At 44.7% G+C, this 20,459-nt stretch overlaps 1 protein-coding gene across 1 annotated transcript in view; it reads left to right on the top strand.

The window, feature by feature from the left end:
* PRPF39 (pre-mRNA processing factor 39) overlaps positions 1-20,459 on the top strand; it is a 464,264-nt gene that overhangs the window by 86,629 nt on the left and 357,176 nt on the right. The window contains exon 4 of the mRNA XM_078659680.1: positions 20,175-20,300. Within this exon, the coding sequence (XP_078515806.1) occupies positions 20,175-20,300 (126 nt within the window). The remainder of the gene's footprint in view (positions 1-20,174; positions 20,301-20,459) is intronic.

Raw genomic sequence — 20,459 nt, 5'->3', positions numbered from 1 at the left:
TTTTGTGGGGTGTGTCCTGTGTGGATCAGAACACATGGGTAAATTTTTTGTGTTTGTATTGTCTTATGTTGTAAAGTACATGTTATGAAATATACTGGTCTAACAATTGCCAACTCTTTTTCAGGACCTAGTCATGGGCCTCAAAGACCCTCACATATGGGGCCTGTGAATGTGGTTATTTATGGGGTACAACTTGTGACTAGCCCATCTCATCTAATAACAATACCATCCCCCAGCCCATACCCAGCGTCAGTTTATCCCAGGCGCCAAAACTGGATATAGAGGATAAGGGTAAGGTTAGGAATCGTAGAAATATTCACCTTCCCCCAGATGCCGCACCTTATGTGGTTATTCTTACCGGAGTTACAGAACTCCGGTCGCCAGAAAGAAGAATCATACCAGGCACTCAAAAATAAAGTCTGCCACTGGCTAGCGAACAATTATCCTCTCCCAACAAATATATCAGCTGATATCCTAATGATAGAGAGGGCTCCCTGGGTAGGACGAAATAAGAAAAATTTGCAGGGGGATTGTGTGGTGGTAACTTTTGAAAAACCAGAGGCAGTAGATTTTATTTGTAACAACAGGGCCCCAAGATATCAGGCGAGTAGGGTTACTGCCAGACCCCTCTCGTATTTTTATCTTCCCCACAATCAAGTGGATAATCGCTGGAGTTGGTTTAAAGGCTCTCACGATAGGATTTCAAGACAAAGGTCTAATTTCCCTTGGGATATTCAACCCCCAGTGAGGGAGGAGGGCTGGGATGGGGGGTGGAATTTGGTGGGGACTAGGGGAGGTAGACCACGTCAAGGTGGTCCCCCGCATGGCCCTCAACTCATCCATCCCTTTTTCTATCAACAACCTCAAAATGGCCCTTCTAATCCCCTGTACTTCCCTATTGCAAACCGCTTCGAGTGCCTTTCAAACACAGACTGGGTGGATTGACATACTCAGGGTTCGCCAGGGGAACATGGTGTTTGTCGAAACCTAATAAGTCCCTGTAAGGATGTTTCCATATTGGCACCTATAACAGCTATTTTATCCCCCATACCCGGAACTAGCCTGACGACGAGAGAGAGCCGGGGTGCGGGTACAACGACCGCCCTTAACACAGACCTAGCACTCTGTAATGTCCTTACTTGGAATGTGGCAGGTTTAAATGCAAAGGCCTTGGACCCAACATGGCAAAGTTTTATTGAAAAACATCATATTATAGGGCTTCAAGAAACGTGGGTCACAACACAAACTTTTTCCCTGGATGGTTTTTGCAGCTTTTCCACCCCGGCAGTTCCAGGCATAAGAGGAAGAGCAAAGGGTGGTTTACTCATCCTGTGCTCCTTGGATTTAGTAGGGGTTTTCAAAAAAGTAGATACCGCTTTAACAAATGCTCTTGCGGTAGAATGGACTCTCCCCAATTCAAAGACGGTTCTCTTGATTAACTTTTATAACTCAAAGGAGTCTGTCATTGTAAATGAACATTTAATTTCTTTATCGAATTTTTTGTCAGCCTATAGGAGTGATTGCACCACCCCCTCGGAATTGGTTATTCTGGGGGATTTTAACATACACCCCTGTGAGGGGGGCTGTTTTAATGATAGATATGGGGGGATATCCCCCGAAGCTATTCCCCATTTTGAACACACTCCAGAGGGCGAGTACCTAGAGTTCTTTCTAGCGAATCTAAATCTCTTCGAATTCGACCAGGGCATTAGTGAGCCGAGAGCCCCAACTTTTGTTGGAAGAGATGCCAATACAGTTATAGATTATATATTTGTTTCAAATGGGGTCTTGGCAAAGGCATATGAGTACAGTGTAGTTGACCACATCTCATCGGATCACCATCCTGTTCTCTTGTCCTTGGATTTAGATTGCTTCCGTACTGACAGTCCGCCAAGTATGGCAGCCATAAAGGATCTGAAATCTAAAGAGCAGGGAAGGCGTCTGAAATGGGAGATGATCGTCCCAGAGGATTTTTTTCATGCAATTGCCCAAGAGTCTGAGGACAGCATGGCAGTATGCTTGGATTCAACTGCAGAGGGCCCTAAGGTCTTGATAGCCTTCGAAGACATCTGCTCTAGGATCAGTAAGAACTTGGAACGAAGGTCGGTTGGGCAAGGGAATATAAAGACCCATAAATGGTTCAACAAGGAATGTTCGAGGGTCCACAGTGCTCTGATGAAAGCCATTAAACAAAAACCCAGAGATAAGTCCTTAGTGGCCAAACTAAGGAGGGAATATAAAACTATAACCCAAAAACGTAAAAATCAAATTAAGGAGGAAGCATGGAATAGCCTACTATCTAAGGAAGTCCTGAGAGACAGCAAAAAGTTTTGGGCAATTGTAAATCAGCCCTTTTTTTCCGACAATGGGCAAACGGATTTAGACTGCGTCATAGAAGATAACAGATGGCTAGCCCATTTTGGCAAAATCTATGAGTCTACAGCCCCTGCCTTAATTGACAAAACCCACGACCATACCAATCTGGTCATGGACTTTAACATCATGGAAGTTGAATGGGCGATTAGAGAGACCAACAAACATAAGGCCCCGGGCCCTGATGGGGTACCAGCAGACCTCTATATACAGTACCCACAATTCTGGTCCAAAATTCTATCTAACGTTTTTAATGCTATCCCGACAGCTGGCTTCCCATCCTCCTGGTCTACCTCTATAATTGTGCCTATATTTAAGAAAGGAAATAGGGCGGACCCGGCCTGCTACAGACCAATCTCCTTGCTGGACTCTGCCGTCAAAATCCTAGGCAGAGTCATTTTGCACAGAATGGAGGATTGGCTGGAGGAGAGCGGGATCCTTTCAGACCTGCAGTACGGGTTCAGGGCACATAGAGGGACAATTGACCAATGCCTGAACCTTCATTTAATTATTAGTAAATACACTGTGGTGAAGGGGGGGCTTCTTTATTTGGGATTTATGGACTTATCCTCAGCGTTTGATTTGGTTAATCGTCAAAAATTATGGACCATTTTACACAACTCTGGATTGGACACTACTTTGGTTAGTTTTTTACATGACCTTCACTCTAATTTGTTTGCAACGGTTAGGGCATCAAGGGACGGTAGGTGTACAGCAAAGTTTAGATCAGGGAGAGGGGTCAGACAAGGGTGCATCTTGGCCCCTCTACTCTTTACACTGTACATCAACGCCTTGGGGAAATTTCTGAACACAGCCACCCTGGATATTCCGCGTATGGGGGGCCTACCTATTCCGGTCCTCCTATACGCGGATGACGCTGTTCTTATAGCGCGGACTGGCATAGGGCTTCAAAAACTTTTGGACCATTTCGGCCAGTTCATGGGAGCCCTTGATTTAAAAATTAATTCCATCAAGTCCCATGTTATGGTCGTTGGTTCGCGAAAGAAAAACATGAAGATCAGATCTTTCAGCTCCAATAATTCACCAATTTCAAGGGTGCCCTCCTTTTGCTACCTGGGCGTCACCTTTGACGAGAGAGGAACCTGGAAGCCACAAATGAAACTCAAGGAAAATGGAGTAATTAGGTCAACAACAGCACTTCTGAGCTTTTCAAAAAAATTGGGCTCGAAACCTATGGAAGCAATGACCAGGATTTATAGAGCCAAATGCTTGGCAATTGCTTCCTACGGGGCAGACATTTGGGGCTATGTTCCAGTCTCAGGCATACAAATTGCCGAAAATAATTTCTTACGGGCCTTGTTGACTCTCCCGAAATCTTCCCCCACACATTCAACGCATAATGAACTAGGTATGGGGTACGTTACTGATCTTCTAAAAATGTCCCCAGTACTTTGCTGGATTAAAACCTGGACTAATGAAGAAATCAGTCTGAATCACTCCATCCTTAAGGATTGTATATCTCTAGATAAAGCTCTTACTATCCCGTGGCTAGCATATGTTAGAGCGGCATGTGCGAGCCTAGGGCGTCCGGAAATGTACTCTCTTCCGCAACATCTCAAAAAAGAGGATGCAAAGTGGGTGAAGCAACATTTTCGATCTCTGTTGGAAGGCGAAAGAGAATCGGCTGAAATTAGTAAACCTACAGTCAGATTACTTTTTCAACTTTCCACTACTACAGAGATGGAACCCTATTTAAAATATGTCACAAAGCCCTACCATCGATTTCTGCTCATAAGGTTCAGATTTAATTTGATCCATCTCATCCTTGGCACGTATACAGATTGGGGTACTCCAGAAAATTCTCCTCCTTGTACATGCGATTGTTTCTCAACACAGGACACTCTGCATCTGGTTATGCTGTGTGAGCACTATCTGGTCCTGCGAAAAAAATTTCTTGTGCCCATTTTAAAACCTTTAAATTTCGTTCAGGTACGGCCAGCATTACTATATTTACAGATGTTGAACTCGGTGCCAGTCGCTTATGGCGTAGCCTGTTTTTTAGTAGCTGCCACCAGACAGAAAAGAGTAAGAACTGCCGCACTATCAACTCATGAAAATTGATTGTTAGTATATACTCTGGTGAGATTTATATACTGTTATCCTTAGGTGTTCCCTGTATCTACCAAATCCCTTCTTATTAACGTCCCCTTTTCCTTTGTTTTTAATTAGGAATGCAATCAACTCTCTCTATTTATTTAATTGTTTTTTATATTATCTTTGTATCATGTACTGCTTTTATGGTTTTAATTAACCGAATAAAGTTTTTTGACTGACTGACTGACTGACTAGCCGTGTGTTGTGTTTGTCAGCATAAGATGTGTCTGTATTTAGTGTTGTCAAATGGAATTTTGCACGGTTGTGTGCGTATGTATAATATATCTATATATCTATATATATATATATATATATATATATATATATATATATATAGCTATATATCTATATATCTAAATATATATATCTATCAAATGTGTATTTTTACTGTTTGCAGCCTTGACAAAGCCTTTTTTAAGGGGAAGCACGTTGACCGTGATTTTGAGAAAGAAAGAAAATATAATTAAAGCAAACAATTTAATACCATTAATGAAGACCTGCGATTGTTCATTTACTTGTTTACTTGTCTTCTTACTTTTGATACTCCTCAGTGAATTGTGGTTGCCTCTCTTTTTGTCTATAAGAACATTATGCAGCTTATAAGAAAGGCTACAATGGCTACATTCTTCAGATTATACTTTAAAAAGGGTGAAGAAACATATCCCTCTCTCTCTCTCGCTCTCTATCTCTTTCTTTTAGACAACTTAAATCTCTTTCACATTCCCTTTTTTGAAAAAGTAGAGAGATGGATAGGACAGTGTAGTCCCTTAGATTGCCCTTATTTGAGTGTGAAAACAGCGACTATGCCTTTAAGGGCCCAGAGACCACCAGTATCCCATCATGCCCAGCAGGTGGCAGTTGTTTCAGTTAATTTTTCCGGCTTCTGGTTACAGGTCCTTGGAGCACTGAGCTCTCCCGTTTTGGCTTTTTCTCTTATTAAATCTTTAGTGGGTTGTTGGGACAACAATTTCACTCGCATTTTTCGATTGTCGCTTTAATTTTCTGTCTTTTTTTGACCGGAATTTGTGGTATTTAGTCAATGTAATGCCATCTTTATTTGACAAGTGACATGCCTGTTGGAGAGAAAAAAGGCCAAGTCATCATCATCTGCGACGTAGGCAACGTGTATTCTGAAGGTGGAACGTCAGGAGAGCAAGGACCCGGTCATTCCTTTGCCAGGGCTCCTCCACTTTCCTCTGAGGACCCCAGATGTGGGAAGTACAAAAAGAGTTCAGCCGAAAATGTTGTTCCAGGTCGAGAGTATCTAAGTTAAAGCAAGGTACAGCACCAGCCTGTTCTCTGTCAAGGACTGGGCTCACGTTGAAGAGGCGCTGATCTACTTCGAGACAGGGTAGGTTTACGTCGAAGGTGACTACACTAGCTTGTCGCTGAAGGAGTTTGACATCAGTGAGTGTGTTTTTGACATAGAGACAAAGGAAAGTTGACGTCGAGGCATAGGAGACAGTCGACATCGAGGGGTATGTGATCGCCAAGAACATCTAGGCATGCAGAAAGTAGGAAACAGACGAGTTTCATCATCTCCTAACTGATTACTCCAGGGTGTATTCGCACCGTCTCCAATACTGCTGCCAAACTCTCCTTCTCCTCCTCCATCTCCTCTGCCTCCCCTGCCTTCTCCTCCAGGGCCCCTTCCACCGACGTCAATTCCTCCTCCTCCACCTAAGGGTGCTCCTCTTCTGAGGCCTAGAGTTTCTCTGCGACAATTGCGTTTGAGAACTCATTATCAGTTTCGCCATTTCAGACATCGCCACATGCCCTGGTGCTCTTAATCTCGACCATCCTCAAGATATTCTCACCATCATCATGCTTTTATATCAAGATTGCGTACAAAATCTAGACACCTTTCCAGAAACGAGTTCAGGCCTATTCTCGACTTGAAACTGGCCAACAAGTGGAATTGACAAGAAAGGTTTTGAATGCTGGCACTGCATCAGATCAGCCCCCCTGACCTTTCTCGAAGTGCATGGCAGTGGTAGCTTTCCACCTCAGGAAGCATAGAGTTTTTGTCTACCCCAACCTGGACAATTCGCTCATCAAGGCGTGTACTCCTTAGGAAGCCCATCCGCATTATCAGTGCACAAACAACCTGTTTCAACGATTAGGGCTGCATATCCGTCACAACAAGTCAACCTCTACTCCTGTTCAGATGCTGCATTATTTTCCTCCATCAACACCAGTCAAGCAAGAGTGTGTTCTTCGGGGGAGAGAATTTTATCCATCAGTCTGTAGTGTCAACCTCTCATGAAAACCTCTCACCCCACAGTGAGGACAATGTCATCTCTCCTCTGTGGCTTCAAGCATCTTTCTAAATCCGAATGCCCTTATCCACATGCGTCATCTTCAGGAATGTCTTGAGGATCAGTTGGACTAACTCACGGGCAAATGGAAGGACAGGATAACTACATTCCCACCTCCATGCAACACAATCTATGAAATGGTGGTGTTCTCCGATGAATCTGTCTCAAAGGATTCCATTTCATGGGGAGCACACATGGATCACTTCTAAATCCAGGTAACATGGTCTTCGAGAGAGGGGACTTACCACATCCATCTCCTCGAGCTATGCATAGTTCACCTAGGGTTGAAGGCTTCCCCTCATCCTTCAAGTCTCACTTCTTGCTTGTTCAGATAGACAACACGACACCCATGTACTATATCAACAAGCAAGGGGGAACGAGGTCTAGACAGTTTGGAAGTGGCTTATAGCAGAAACCTGTGAATCACTGTAACTCATCTCCCAGGTGTTCAAAATGTCCAAGCGAATTGTATGACCGTGCCCATTTCTGACATGGTCACTGACACTTTTTGCCTGGTATTTGATGTGATTTCGACTGGAAGTCCACTGGGTTTCTGCTAACTAGGCCCCATGCCGGATATCTTTCCCAAAACTGTACAGTTGTTTCCCACTATTGGCAAAACCTTTTGTACTCTCTGTAAGTCACTAGTAAATTAAAACCCAAGGTACCTGGGCCTGAATTACTAAAGAGGGTCTCTAAGCGCTGCAGCATGAATTGTACCACCCTAGGAGACCCCTCATGAAACATGCCAGACTGCCACTGCAGGCTACGTGTTTTGGCGCAGACAAAAGTGAAAACACGACATGGCACTCATCCCTGTGTGCCATGACCCCTAACACTGCATGCAATATTTGTAAGTCACCCCTACAGCAGGCCTTAAAGCCCTAGGGCAGGGTGCATTATATTGTATGCGAGGACATATCTTCCTGAGCAAATATGCCCCTGTTCTGGTCAGTTCCCTTACTGCCAGTGAAAAGGGAAGCCATTTTAAAATGGGTGCTGGACATTGGTGAAAAGGAGTTCCCCAGCTACATGATGGCTTCACTGAAAAGAGATGTTTGATATAAGAAAATCCCACATTACTAAACCCACACTGATTCCAGTAGTGGATTCTTTTAATACATGCACCCAGATGGGCACCTTAGAGGTGCCCTTTGAAAACCTACCAGCCCCTGGGGTGTTGGCTCACTGTTTACTGCCAGCCTGCCATCCGAGATGAGAGCCTGAACTCCAAGGGTGAGAGCCTTTGCTCTCAGCAGGTCAGAAACAAAGCCTGCTGGGTAAGAGGGTGATGACACCTTGCCCCCCCCACCACAGGATGGTCTTCTGATGAGCGCACTCAGGCCGGCAAGCTTCAAATAAGCCCTTACCTATTGAAATGCGCGTCTGGCTCCCCTCACAGGAGAAGAAGCTGACCCCTTTTGTCCAGAGCTCTTTGGCACCTGGACAGGCGAGAAAATTAGCTAGCCAGGTAGGCCTAGTACCACCCCTAAGATGTCCTAACCTGAAGTGGACACAACTTTTCAGGGTTGGCCATCTTTGTAACGGCAAACTTAGGAATTCTGGTACAGGGATAATCCCACTTTCCATAGGAAGTGGTCATGTAGGGTGTGTAGTGACCGCAAGAGTCAGTAGCCCATTGGCTACTACCCTACACGCTCCTAAATTCAGTATTCCCCTGCCCCTGGCACCCGAAAATCTGATCCTGCTGACCTGAAAGAAGATGAACTTGAAGAGTTGCAAAGAGCAATAACAGAAGAATCAGCAACAGACTTGACACCAACTTCGACAATTGCACTAAAAGACAACTTGTTCTGCAGCTGCTGGGTCCGCAAAGCCTGGGAGACCTGCCAGCACTTCACCAAGGAACCAAGAACTCCCATGAAGCAGCGGACCAGCTTCCCTGCATCCTACAGGCACCCAAAGAGACCTGAGAGTAGTGTAAGACCATGAAAACATGACGGCTAGGGACACTGCACATGTCGCTCCGAGCCAGAGTTGAATTGGGACAACCATGCCAGCGTGGTCCACCAGGCCTCCAGAGACCAAATCCTCTGTGGCTTTTCCACTCATGGACTCCCCGACGTCCCCTAGAGCATCTGGCGTTGAGGACCGAATGTGTCCCCAAGCAAGGGAGGCCTGAGCACCTCACTGTTTGTTCAGCCCGACTGGCCTCTCAGTCAAAGCCTGCTGCTTCTTTACACAAAGACCGATTACCATAGACTAACATTAGGCACCCAACGCGGTTTTGCAAATCCTTACACCAGGCAGCCCTAGTACCGCTGGTGGTGTTTTGCTGGTGCGCCTTGGACCTTGCCCACAAATCACCTTAACTCCTTGAGATTGGTCCCCGTAAATAGCTGTACTGTACCCGAATGCTGCACTTGTTCTTCCTCCTGTAGGATAACATTGCAGCTTCTGAAAATTGCACTAAGTGTCAACTTTTAAAATGTTTAAGTATTTCTATTGAAAAACGTACTTACCTGACCGAACTGGTTCTGGTACCTAAATATATAAAGATACGTGTTATTTTTATAAATTGATGTGGATCTTCTTATTGAGTTGTGTGCATCATTCATTGACTATTGTGTATTTCCAGATGTTTTACACTCCTCTGGTGAGTCTAGGGCTGCTGGAGCACACTACCCCCTAGAAGTTCACCTTTGGATTGCTAGAGCAAGTCCCTATCCACTCCTAAGGGAACCCCTGGACTCTTTGCATGATACATCTCATATAACTAGCCAGCTTCCTACACAGACTCCCTAAGCAGAGTCCTGCAGGAAACCCAAGAAAGGGTCCTCCACAATGACATCTTGCAAAACTTCTTCAGACTGTGGGGCGCTCCGCACCTTGTCTTGTTCGCCACCACAGAAAACAAAAAATGCCCATGCGTCGCCTCAAGGTTTTCCAACCAGGAACACTGGGGAATGCCTTTTGAATTGACTGGTCTGGCAAATGTATCTTCCTCTTTGATCCCCTGATTATGTTCTAACAAGAACTTAGACCCAGCAACCTGCACAGAAAATGTCTCTTTCGTACCTACTGCACTTGGAAAAATCTGGCGTACCGTTCTCTTCCATAAAAGTTCATTTGATGGCTCTTACTGCCTACAGAAAATGTCCTTTACAAACCTCTTTTTTTCTTAAATCCCATTACCAAGGATTTCTTAGAAGGGTTGAAAAAGGTTTTCCTTACCATTAGGCCTCCTTTTCCTCCCTGGGAGATCAATCTAGTTCTCTTGTGCCTCATGCAGGACCCTTGTAAACCCATTTCCAACATTTCTCATGGAAGACTGCTTTCCTCGTAGCTATTACGTGCATGCTGACTCCGGGTTAGCCAAATTCAAGCATTGTGTTCTCACAAATCATATGCTGTGTATGACTCCAACAAAGCAGTGTTAAGAACATACCCAAAAGTCCTTGCTAAAGTCATTTTGGATTTTCACACCGGACGGTTCCCGTGGCAACTTTATTTCAGCATTCTACCAGACCTCCTTAGAAGTTATGCGAGTTTTAAACTTTTATTTGGACAAAACACAAGACCTAAGTAGAACAGAACAACTGTTTATAAACTATGTCCTGGGCCGTACAGGTTTACAGGTCTAGCCACTTGCAAACAATCCATATCCCGGTGGATAGTATCTTGCATCTTATGCTACCAAAAAGCTAATAAGAATTTGACCACTAGACCTAAAACTCATTCTGCAAGTGGGTAAAGCCGCTACTGCCGCTTTGATGAGAAATTGTCCAATAGCTGAAATTTACAAAGTGGCTACCTGGAGATCTGGTTGCACGCTTACTAAACATTATTGTTTGGACTCGGATGCTAGTACAGATTCTCAAGTAGGACAGCCTTCCCTGAGAAATATGTGTTTGAGGCATATGAGCTGCAGATTACACACTATGCATAGATGGCAACCTAGTGTTGGGCCCGGATGTTTGCAGTTAGTTTTGTTGTAGAAAAGTCTTTGGAAGTCATGAAATAGGTGACTCCTCCTTTGGATGATACTGCGCATGGGCATCGGCTCCATCCCCAGATAGTTTTTTTCCGCCACCGGGCTCGGATGAGTTTCCAGCGCTCCGTGTTGAAACCGATTTCCTTCGGCGCGCAATCCTCACCAACTTACAAAACTTCGTTTTGAACGCTTTCCAGTTGATGCTACTCTTCAACATCGAGGATCTCGATTCCGGTCGTTGTCGGCCTTCGGGCCTAGCTAGGCCTCGACTCCAGCTCATGGAAAAGACACCATTTAAAAAGTGTCCTCAATGTGGGTCGAAGTTTCCCCACACCGACCTTCATGAAGTGTGCAACCTCTGCCTCTCTTCGGAGCACGAGGCGAAAGACTGTTCAGCTTGTGCCTCTCTCTTTCCGCTCCAAAAAGACTATCTGGGACCGAAGAACAAGGAGAACAATGGCTCAAAGATCTTCAGCTCCGATTCCGGACGACATCTTCGAAGAAGGCGTCAACGTTCCAGAACAGCACCATCGTCGACAGCAACTCGGAGACAGAAGATTCCGATGTCGAGGACTTCACTCCAGCGCAGCGGGTCGTAAGTAAGACAGTCGACCCCGACCCTTCCTTGACACAAAAGGCCCCGGTCACACCCTCTCCCTCGGACTCGGTTGCACACCGTCACTCTGCTTCTACTGCCCCACCTTCGGGCCCAGCTAAGAAGCTAATTAAGCCTTCAGGCGACTCGGGGTAGAGTCGGCCTTCACATGGTGCCGGCACACATATACCGGCACCGAAAGACAACTGCACCGACTACACCTACATCCAAACCATCGGAGCCGAAACATACTATTACTCCTTCGGCACCGAAACCCAGGTCGTAACCAAGCAAACCCGCTTCGGATTCGAAAAAACCATCGGAACTGAAAAAGCCATAGGATCCGAAAAAACCATAGGATCCAAAAACCATACCAGAACCGAAAAAATCCTCGGATCCGAAAAAGCTTCGGAGCCGAAAAAGACTACTGATTTCACCAGTGAAAGAGATTGTCAAGACACCAAAACAAGCCATTTCGGTGCCCAAGCCTTCCTCCGCACCAAAAGATAGACCTCCTGCAGAGGATTTACCCTATCCAGACCCTGCTCAAAAGACTTTAGCTAAGGATCCAATTACTGGACACTTAATTTTGGCTTCAAAAAAGCGACCACTGGACACACCAGCTCCAGCTCTGCATTCAAAGGAGGAGGACATGGCTACCTCTCCCTTAAGATTGCCTTCCCCTTCCCCTTCACCTGTATCATCACCACAGCCTCTCATACAGCATTCCCCAGCATCCTCTATCATTCCAGACAGGGTTGATGGCTCTGATGATATAGGGGGGTAACATACCTGATCCAGCCACGCCTACAGGATCCCCTGACCCCGTGGGATGATTATACCACCCCAGATGACATATACCCCTCAAGCAGGGCTCGACAAATCCGAAAAATGGTACTAGTCCTGCAGGTCTAGTACCATGGAAAATCCCCTCGACCTGACTCCAACCCACTTGACCTCCGTCTCTGAAAACGGAGCAAAAGTGACAAGAAAGTGACAAGATAACAAGATTTAAAGGCATGTTTATTGCTCATTCCCTTTGTGAGCAATAAAAATGCCTTAAAATCGTGTTATCTTGTCACTTTTGCTCTGTTTTTAAAGACCGAGGACAAAGGTTAGTTTGACTTCCTACTCGCCAGAAAGGGCGAGTAGGAACTAAAAATAGCTCGTCCTCATCCATTCTTCCTCGCAAATGCGAGCGGGCGAGTGGATTTGTCGAGCCCTGCCCTCAAGGCCTTCCCCACCAGAAGGGTTTAACGAATTAATTCACAGGGCTGCACAATATTATGGGGTAGACATACATACAGACCCTGTTGAGGAAGACTTCCTGATGGATACATTTGATAATGCACAAAGGTCCCCATCCATTTTACCGTGCTTAAAGGAGTGATCAAGCATGCTCAAGAAGTCTTCAAGGACCCAGTCAGAACTCGAGTCATTAACCCTCGTATAGAGAAAAAATATAAAGCTGCCCCCTCAGACCCAGCATATATTAAAGGTCCAATACCACTAGACTCACTTGTAGTTTCCAATGCACGCAAGAGAGCAAACTCACAAACCTCAGGTGAGGCTGCACCACCAGATAAGGAGTCTAAGCTACTTGACGCATCAGGGAAAAGAACAGCGTCTCAAGCAGCAAACATGTGGCGTATCGCCAATACACACGCATTATTAGCCAGGTATTACAGGGCACATTATGATGAGCTAGAGTCATTATTGAGGCACCTCCCTGACAGGTACAAGGATAGAGCAAACAAGCTTATCCAAGAGGGGAAAAACAACACAAACACCTCTATTCGGTGTGCCCTCGATGCAGCAGATACTGCCTCTAGACATGCCTGGCTACATATATCAGGGTTCAAACCTGAGGTACAAAGTGACATTCTTAATCAACCCATTGATGAGCAACACCTATTTGAACCCAACGTAGATGTATCACTAGAGAAAATGAAAGGATAGACAACGCCAAATCTATGGGAGCCCTGCAGTCGCAGGCTCCCAGACGTTCATTTTGTCGCCCATCCTATCGAGGTGCCACCAAGGGATATACTTCAGACACAGCTTCTACCTCGTACAAAGCCCCTACACAGTCCACTTACAGTAAAGGCTACCAAAGTGGTGGTTACAGGGGTTACAATAACAAAGGCAGAGGTAAAAATAACAACTTGCGCTCTGCCTATACCCCTGCCCAATGACTCCCTACCCCTTACCCCGTCCCATTCCACTCCTGTCGCGGAAAGACTCCAACAATACCTGCCAGTCTAACATCACATCAGACAGGTGGGTGCTCCAAATAATTCCATCAGGTTATTGTCTGGAACTAACATCTACCCCCTCCCCCCCAAACATACCACCCAAGCAGTATCCAATGTCACAGGAACATTTAACATTGCTCAGACAGGAGGTAATATCCCTCCCGCAAACAAAATGCAATAGAAATAGTTCCAGAGCATCAGAAAAACAAAGGAGTATACTTCCTATATTTCCTAATACCAAAGAAGGACGAATCTCTAAGACCATCCTAGACGTCAGACCTCTCAACATTTACATACAGTTGGATCATTTTCATATGGTCACACTCCAACCAGTCCTTCCATTGCTGGTACTAAACGACTTCCTTGTCACTCTAGATCTCAAGGACGCCTTCTTAATATTCCCTTTACACAGCGCACAGAAAATATCTCAGATTTGTGCTGGACGGGCAGCACTACCAATTCAAAGTGCTCCCATTCGGAGACACAACAATGCCAAGGGTGTTTACCAAATGCCTGGCAGTAGTAGCAGCACACTTAAGAAGACAACATATTCATGTCTTCCCATATCTGGACGACTGGCTCATAAAAGCCAGCTCATACAGCCAGTGTGTGCAACACACTCACGCTACTATTCAACTGCTTCACGACTTGGGATTCACGGTAAATCACACCAAATCGCATCTGCAACCCTCGCACATACAACAGTATCTTGGTGCTACAATAGACACCCAACTAACACTAGCTTATCCCTCTCCAGCCAGGATAACAAGTGTACAAACTCTCTTAACAAAATTCAAACCGCAACACTCGCTACCAGCTCGAGTGTTCATGCAGCTCATAGAGATGATGGCATCTTGCATATTTGTAGTACCTCACGCAAGACTGCAAATGCGTCCACTTCAAGAGTGCCTAGTTCGCTAATGGAACCAGGCTCAAGGTCAATTAACAGACCTAGTGTTGGTAGACGGTCGGACCCATCGTTCTCTGCAATGGTGGAACACCAAAAACCTTTCTAAAGGACGACCGTTTCTAGAGCCAGTTCCTCAAATAGTCATGACAGCGGACGCATCGCTCTCCGGCTGGGGAACTAATCTGCTGCATCACACCATGCAAGGCAGGTGGACACCGCAACAAAAGCTACTCCACATCAACCACCTAGAGTTGCTAGCTGTGTTTCTAGCCCTAAAAGCATTTCAAACTCAAGTGTCAGGCAAAGCTGTCTAAGTCCGCACAGACAATATGACGGCTATGTACTACATAAACAAACAAGGGGGGGGGACACACTCTCTGCAGCTCTCTGTTAGCACAGCAGATATGGAGATGGGCTATACCGCTAAAGATCTTCCTCTTAGCCCAACACGTCCCAGGAGTACAAAACACTATCGCAGATCTGCTAAGTCGACAAACACAGCAAATCCACGAGTGGGAACTTCACCTGCAAGTTCTTCATCTGTTCTTTCAAATGTGGGGACAACCTCAGATGGACCTCTTTGCCACCCACGAAAACGCAAAATGCCCAAGCTTTGCCGCCAGATACCCACACTCATTGTCCAAAGGCAATGCGATATGGATGAACTGGTCAAAACTATTTGCGTACGCTTTTCCTCCTCTCCCACTACTTTTGTTAGTGGTAAGCAAAATAAACAACATTCCCTGACGCTCATTCTAGTCGCACCAACTTGGGCCAGACAACCGTGGTACACCACACTGTTGCAGATGTCTGTAGTACCACACCAAAAACTAAACCTATCTCCACACCTACTAACACAGAACCATGGAGGGATCAGACACCCGGACCCAGCTCAGCTCAACCTAGCGATCTGGCTCCTGAGGTCATAGTTTGGTTACCTCAACCTTCCTCCAGAATGCATGAACATCATTAAAGAAGCTAGACTTACCACTACTAGAGCATGTTATACTGCTAAGTGGAAACGCTTTGTCATATACTGCCAAAACAACCAAATCAATCCCTTGGACGTGTCTATTCAACACATCATAGGATATCTATTACAGCTTAAAAAGTGTAATTTAGCCTATACACCTTGCTGCCATTGCAGCATACTTACAAAATAGACAACATGTATCTCTTTTTAGAGTACCAGCTATAAAAGCTTTCATGGAAGGACTCAAAAGAATAATTCCTCCCAGAACGCCACCGGCACCAGTGTGGAACTTGAACATTGTTCTTACAAGGCTAATGGGTTCTCCTTTCGAACCATTACATAAATGTGAATTGCAATTCCTAACCTGGAAAGTAGCTTTCCTAGTAGCAATTACTTCTCTCAGAAGAGTTAGTGAACTACAAGCATTTACCATTCAAGAACCTTTTTTGCAAATGCATCATAACAAAGTAGTTCTTCGTACTAATCCTAAATTCCTTCCTAAAGTCATTTCACCATTCCATCTAAATCAATCGGTTGAGCTGCCTGTATTTTCTCGCAGCCTCAAACAGTTGCAGAAAGAGCTCTACACACTTTAGATGTCAAAAGAGCACTACTGTACTATAACGAAAGGACACAAACGTTTCGTAAAACAAAACAACTTTTTGTGTCTTTTTCATCGCCACATAAAGGCAACCCCATATCAAAATCAGGGATCGCCAGATGGATTGTTAAATGCATACAAATATGTTACCAAAAAGCAAAACTTACATTAACAATTCCTCCAAAAGCCCACTCAACAAGAAAGATAGGGGCTTCAATGGCATTCTTAGGGAACATTGCCTTAGATGACATATGCAGAGCAGCTACATGGCTTACACTGCACACATTCACAAAGCATTACTGTGTAGATGTGCAAATTAAACAACAAGCCACTGTGGGCCAGGCTGTACTAAAAACACTGTTTCAAACGACTGCAACAGATACTGATGGTCGCCACTAGGTGTGGGTACTGCTATACGATCTATGCATAGTGTGTAATCTGCAGCTCATATGCCTGGAACGGAAAATGCTACTTACCAGTATGCATCTGTTCTTGGCATGTAGAGCTGCAGAGTTGCACACACCCACCCGCCTCCCCGGCTACCTTTATCTGTTCCAGTATGATCTTAAATATATACAAATCACATGGACATCACTACCTCTTGCACAGCTCCATCACTTCCCTAATGGCGAAAAATAATCTGGGGATGGAGCTGATGCCCATGCGCAGTATCATCCAAAGGAGGAGTCGCCTATCCCGTGACTTCCAAAGACTTTTCTACAACAAAACAAACTGCAAACCTCCGGGCCCAACACTAGGTGGCCATCTATGCATAGTGTGTAACTCTGCAGCTCTACATGCCAAGAACAGATGCATACTGGTAAGTAGCATTTTCCTTACTTAAGCTGACCGTGTGATCGTTCCTCTCTTTTCCTCCGGTCTTGGTGGGGATGGGCTAGCTGCTCTATTCAGTGCTTATGACTAGCAATGGAGTTTCCCTAAAAGAGAATAAATGTTTTCTTACCTCTAATCCCAGTTCTCTCTCTGGGGAATCTCCAATGAAGTCCTAACCAACCCTCCTGCCTCCCCGGTTGAGAGGACAGAGGCGATTATTGGTCTTATCTATCACTGTCGCATCTTGTCAAAAAGAACTAAAGTGACTGCTACCTGCTGGGCTTGATGGGATACTGGTGGTCTCCAGGTCCTTAAAGGCACAGAAGCTGTTTTTACACTTGCATAATGGCAGCCTATGGTACTACACTGTCCTTCTATCCTTAATCTCTCTACTTTTACAAAAAAGGCTTGTGAAAGATTTAAGCTGACTACAAAAGCATTTAGCCTTAAATATGTGTTTATATATATGTATATGTATATATATATATGTGTGTGTATATATATGTGTGTGTGTGTATATATATATATGTGGGTATATGTGTATATATATGTATGTATATATATATATATGTATGTATATATATATATATATATATATATATATATATATATATATATATATATATATACACACACACACACGCACACATCTCTTCCTCCAAAAATTCCCAGCAGATGAGGCCGCACAACACATCAAGTAAGGAAACTAGTTTATTTAGAATAACAGCCAACTTACGATCCCATATTTCAATCCTTCTGGCCTGACGCGTTTGAGGGCGTCTCCCTCCCTCCTTCCTCAGAGACTTTTGAAGAAAGGGTGCATTTGTGCATAATCACAAGTTCCCTGCGTGCTTTTAAACATTTCATTTGGCCTCAGGTGTGCCTTTTACTTTTGATTACCTTTGCAATGCACGCTGGTCCTTGTGGTTTGGATAACGCATAATTAACCCTTCCAGTGGGTCCCGATTGTTATAGGGATCGCACCATCCCACAGCATGGAATGGATGCTTACAGGGGGAAACTTCCTCTTGTGAAAATGCACACAAGGACAAATTTTAACAGGCAGAGTGCGATCCGGGGCCCAATGGAGGGCTAGAAACACAATCCTAAAATCATTTGAACAATCGGGACCCACTGGAGGTCTTAATTATGCATTATCTAAACGACAAGGACCAGCGTGCATTGCGAAGGTGATCAAAAGTAAAAGGCATACCAGAGGCCAATTGAAATGTTTAAAAGCACGCAGGGAACTTGTGATTATGCACGAATTCACCCTTTGTTCAAAAGCCTCTGAGGAAGGAGGGAGACACCCTCTGAAACGCGTCAGGCCAGAAGGATTGAAATACGGGATCGTAAATTGGCTGTTATTCTAAATAAACAAGTTTCCTTACAGTGTTGTGCGGCCTCATCTGCTGGGAATTTTTGGAGGATATATATAATATGTGTGTTTCTTTACCCTTATTAGTGCATAATCTGAAGAATTTCGCCACTGTAGCCTTCCTTATAGGCTGCACGTTATGGATTTTTATAAGCCTTCCTGAAGAAAGGCGAACATTACACTTGAGAAGGCATACTGTGAAAAGAGCTCTGGGATCCCCGCATGTGGGTGGGACTATTCAGTGCTTATGACTTCAATGGAAATTCCCCTGAGAAAGTCCTTTGATTGCAAGTAAGAAGCCATTCCATCCTGGGTAATAATCTTTGAAGGCAAATGTATTGCATTTGTTCATCGTTTAAGGAAGCAAGCTTTTGAAGAGGAATGTGGGCTTTTAAAAACTATTACTTTCAGCTAATAGGCTGGCACAGCAAACTTCAACAATCCGTTGGGCATATGTTCAAGCTCTTCTACATTCAACTTAAATGTAAGATTTGACAAGAAAGGATTTAACTTTCCTTGTAATTCAGCCTTATATGTAGGCACGCTAGCTAATAAGTTTTAATTTTAATCCCAATTGGAGAGAAATCATTGAATAAATGAGTGGCGCCCACAGAGTGTTGGGTGAAATCCAATGTGGCAAGTGAGAGTGAGCCCCTGCTGCACTCTCCACTCATAGCAGCAGCCTTAAAAGTCCCCCTGGAGGATGCTGTTCGGCTTATGGATTGCATCTCCTGTAAAGCAGTGGTCCGGTGCTCCAGTCACTGGGCGGTACAACCCCAACTGGGCTGTCACCTGTGTGGAAGGCTCCGTAGGCACTCCCAGCCCTCTTAAGATGGTGGAGCGAGGGCCTCCCGTCACAACTGCCCCACCTAGTCTTACAGTAGCTTGCAGCAGTTTCAAAGAGGAAAGGTGGAAACTGATATATATGGGCTTTCTTCCTGCTCAAAGTGGCAAACTCCTGATATTAGAAGTCTCATACACTGTACCCCTGATTGTGCTCCCATCCCACCCAGCCTTCCATGGTTAGATTTGCACCCCCCTCCCAATTACACTCTACTCGCCTTCACCCTCTACCCCCTTATTCCTGCTTAAAGCAGAGTGGTGAACAACATGGCCATTTTTGTGTACTTGTAAGGCCTGCAAGGGGTGGGGACCTCATTGCTTAGGGGAGAGACTCACAAAGGAAGGGGTATTGGCCTACTAGAGCCTCTGAAGTCACGAAGATTACATGCCACTGGAAGTTATAGGTCACTTGTAACACTCTGCACACAGAAGTGCCCTCTGCAAGGGTTGGTAAACAGCAAACTGTTAACTGAAGCTCCGAATCTGAGTTTACGGTGACCTACAGAGTAAGCTCCTTTTAGAGATGGGGGGGAGAGGGGGGATGTAAGGACACTCCGTGGTTACTCCCAGAGGAACTGCATGGTGTCCAGCCTCAGCCTGTAGTGAAGGTATCTTGGTCAAATTGACTGCTAAAAGTGTTGAGATTTGTATATACTGCTGTAGTCCAAATAAAGATGATTTAAGAGTTAAAGTGAGATTGTTAACCAACGCCTACCCTGTCTGTTTCCTTGTGGGCTCCGTTCTTTCAGCAGGGTCACACCTCCTCTAAAACCATTTTTGCCTGGGTCGCAAAGGTAAAAGCAGCATGCAGAAGGTGTAACATTTGGATCTAAGTTGTTTCGCATTAGCTGACAGAGCTCATGCACGTGGTAATGTCTTACAAGTGTAACTGGACTTACAGAGAATGGTAAGAAAATGTTTGTTGAATCATTTAATGATTACCATCCCATACTGGGACATCATATACTATGTACTTGTTTTAAATAAAAATTAAACCTATTTAAATTTTTTTTGTGCCTTGCAGAATCACATTGTGGCTGCCCGGAGTGCATATGACCACTTTTTTTCACACTATCCATATTGTTATGGCTATTGGAAAAAGTATGCTGACCTGGAAAGACGGCACAATAACATTACACAGGCTGATGAGGTAAGCAGCAGCTACTGTTATGTTAGCTGCAGTGTGATGACATGAAACACGGAACACATTCTTTAAGGTGAAAGTGGATTTTCTTTTTTTTCGGACTTTTAATGTCACATTTGTCACTTTTTTTGTGGCACATGTAGCTAATGTTTTCTCTCTTTGTTG

Source organism: Lissotriton helveticus, chromosome 9 (assembly GCF_964261635.1).
Source record: "Lissotriton helveticus chromosome 9, aLisHel1.1, whole genome shotgun sequence".
NCBI lineage: Eukaryota > Metazoa > Chordata > Amphibia > Caudata > Salamandridae > Lissotriton > Lissotriton helveticus.
Note: the sequence above shows the minus strand (reverse complement) of the source record. Positions and strands in the feature narration are given on the sequence as shown.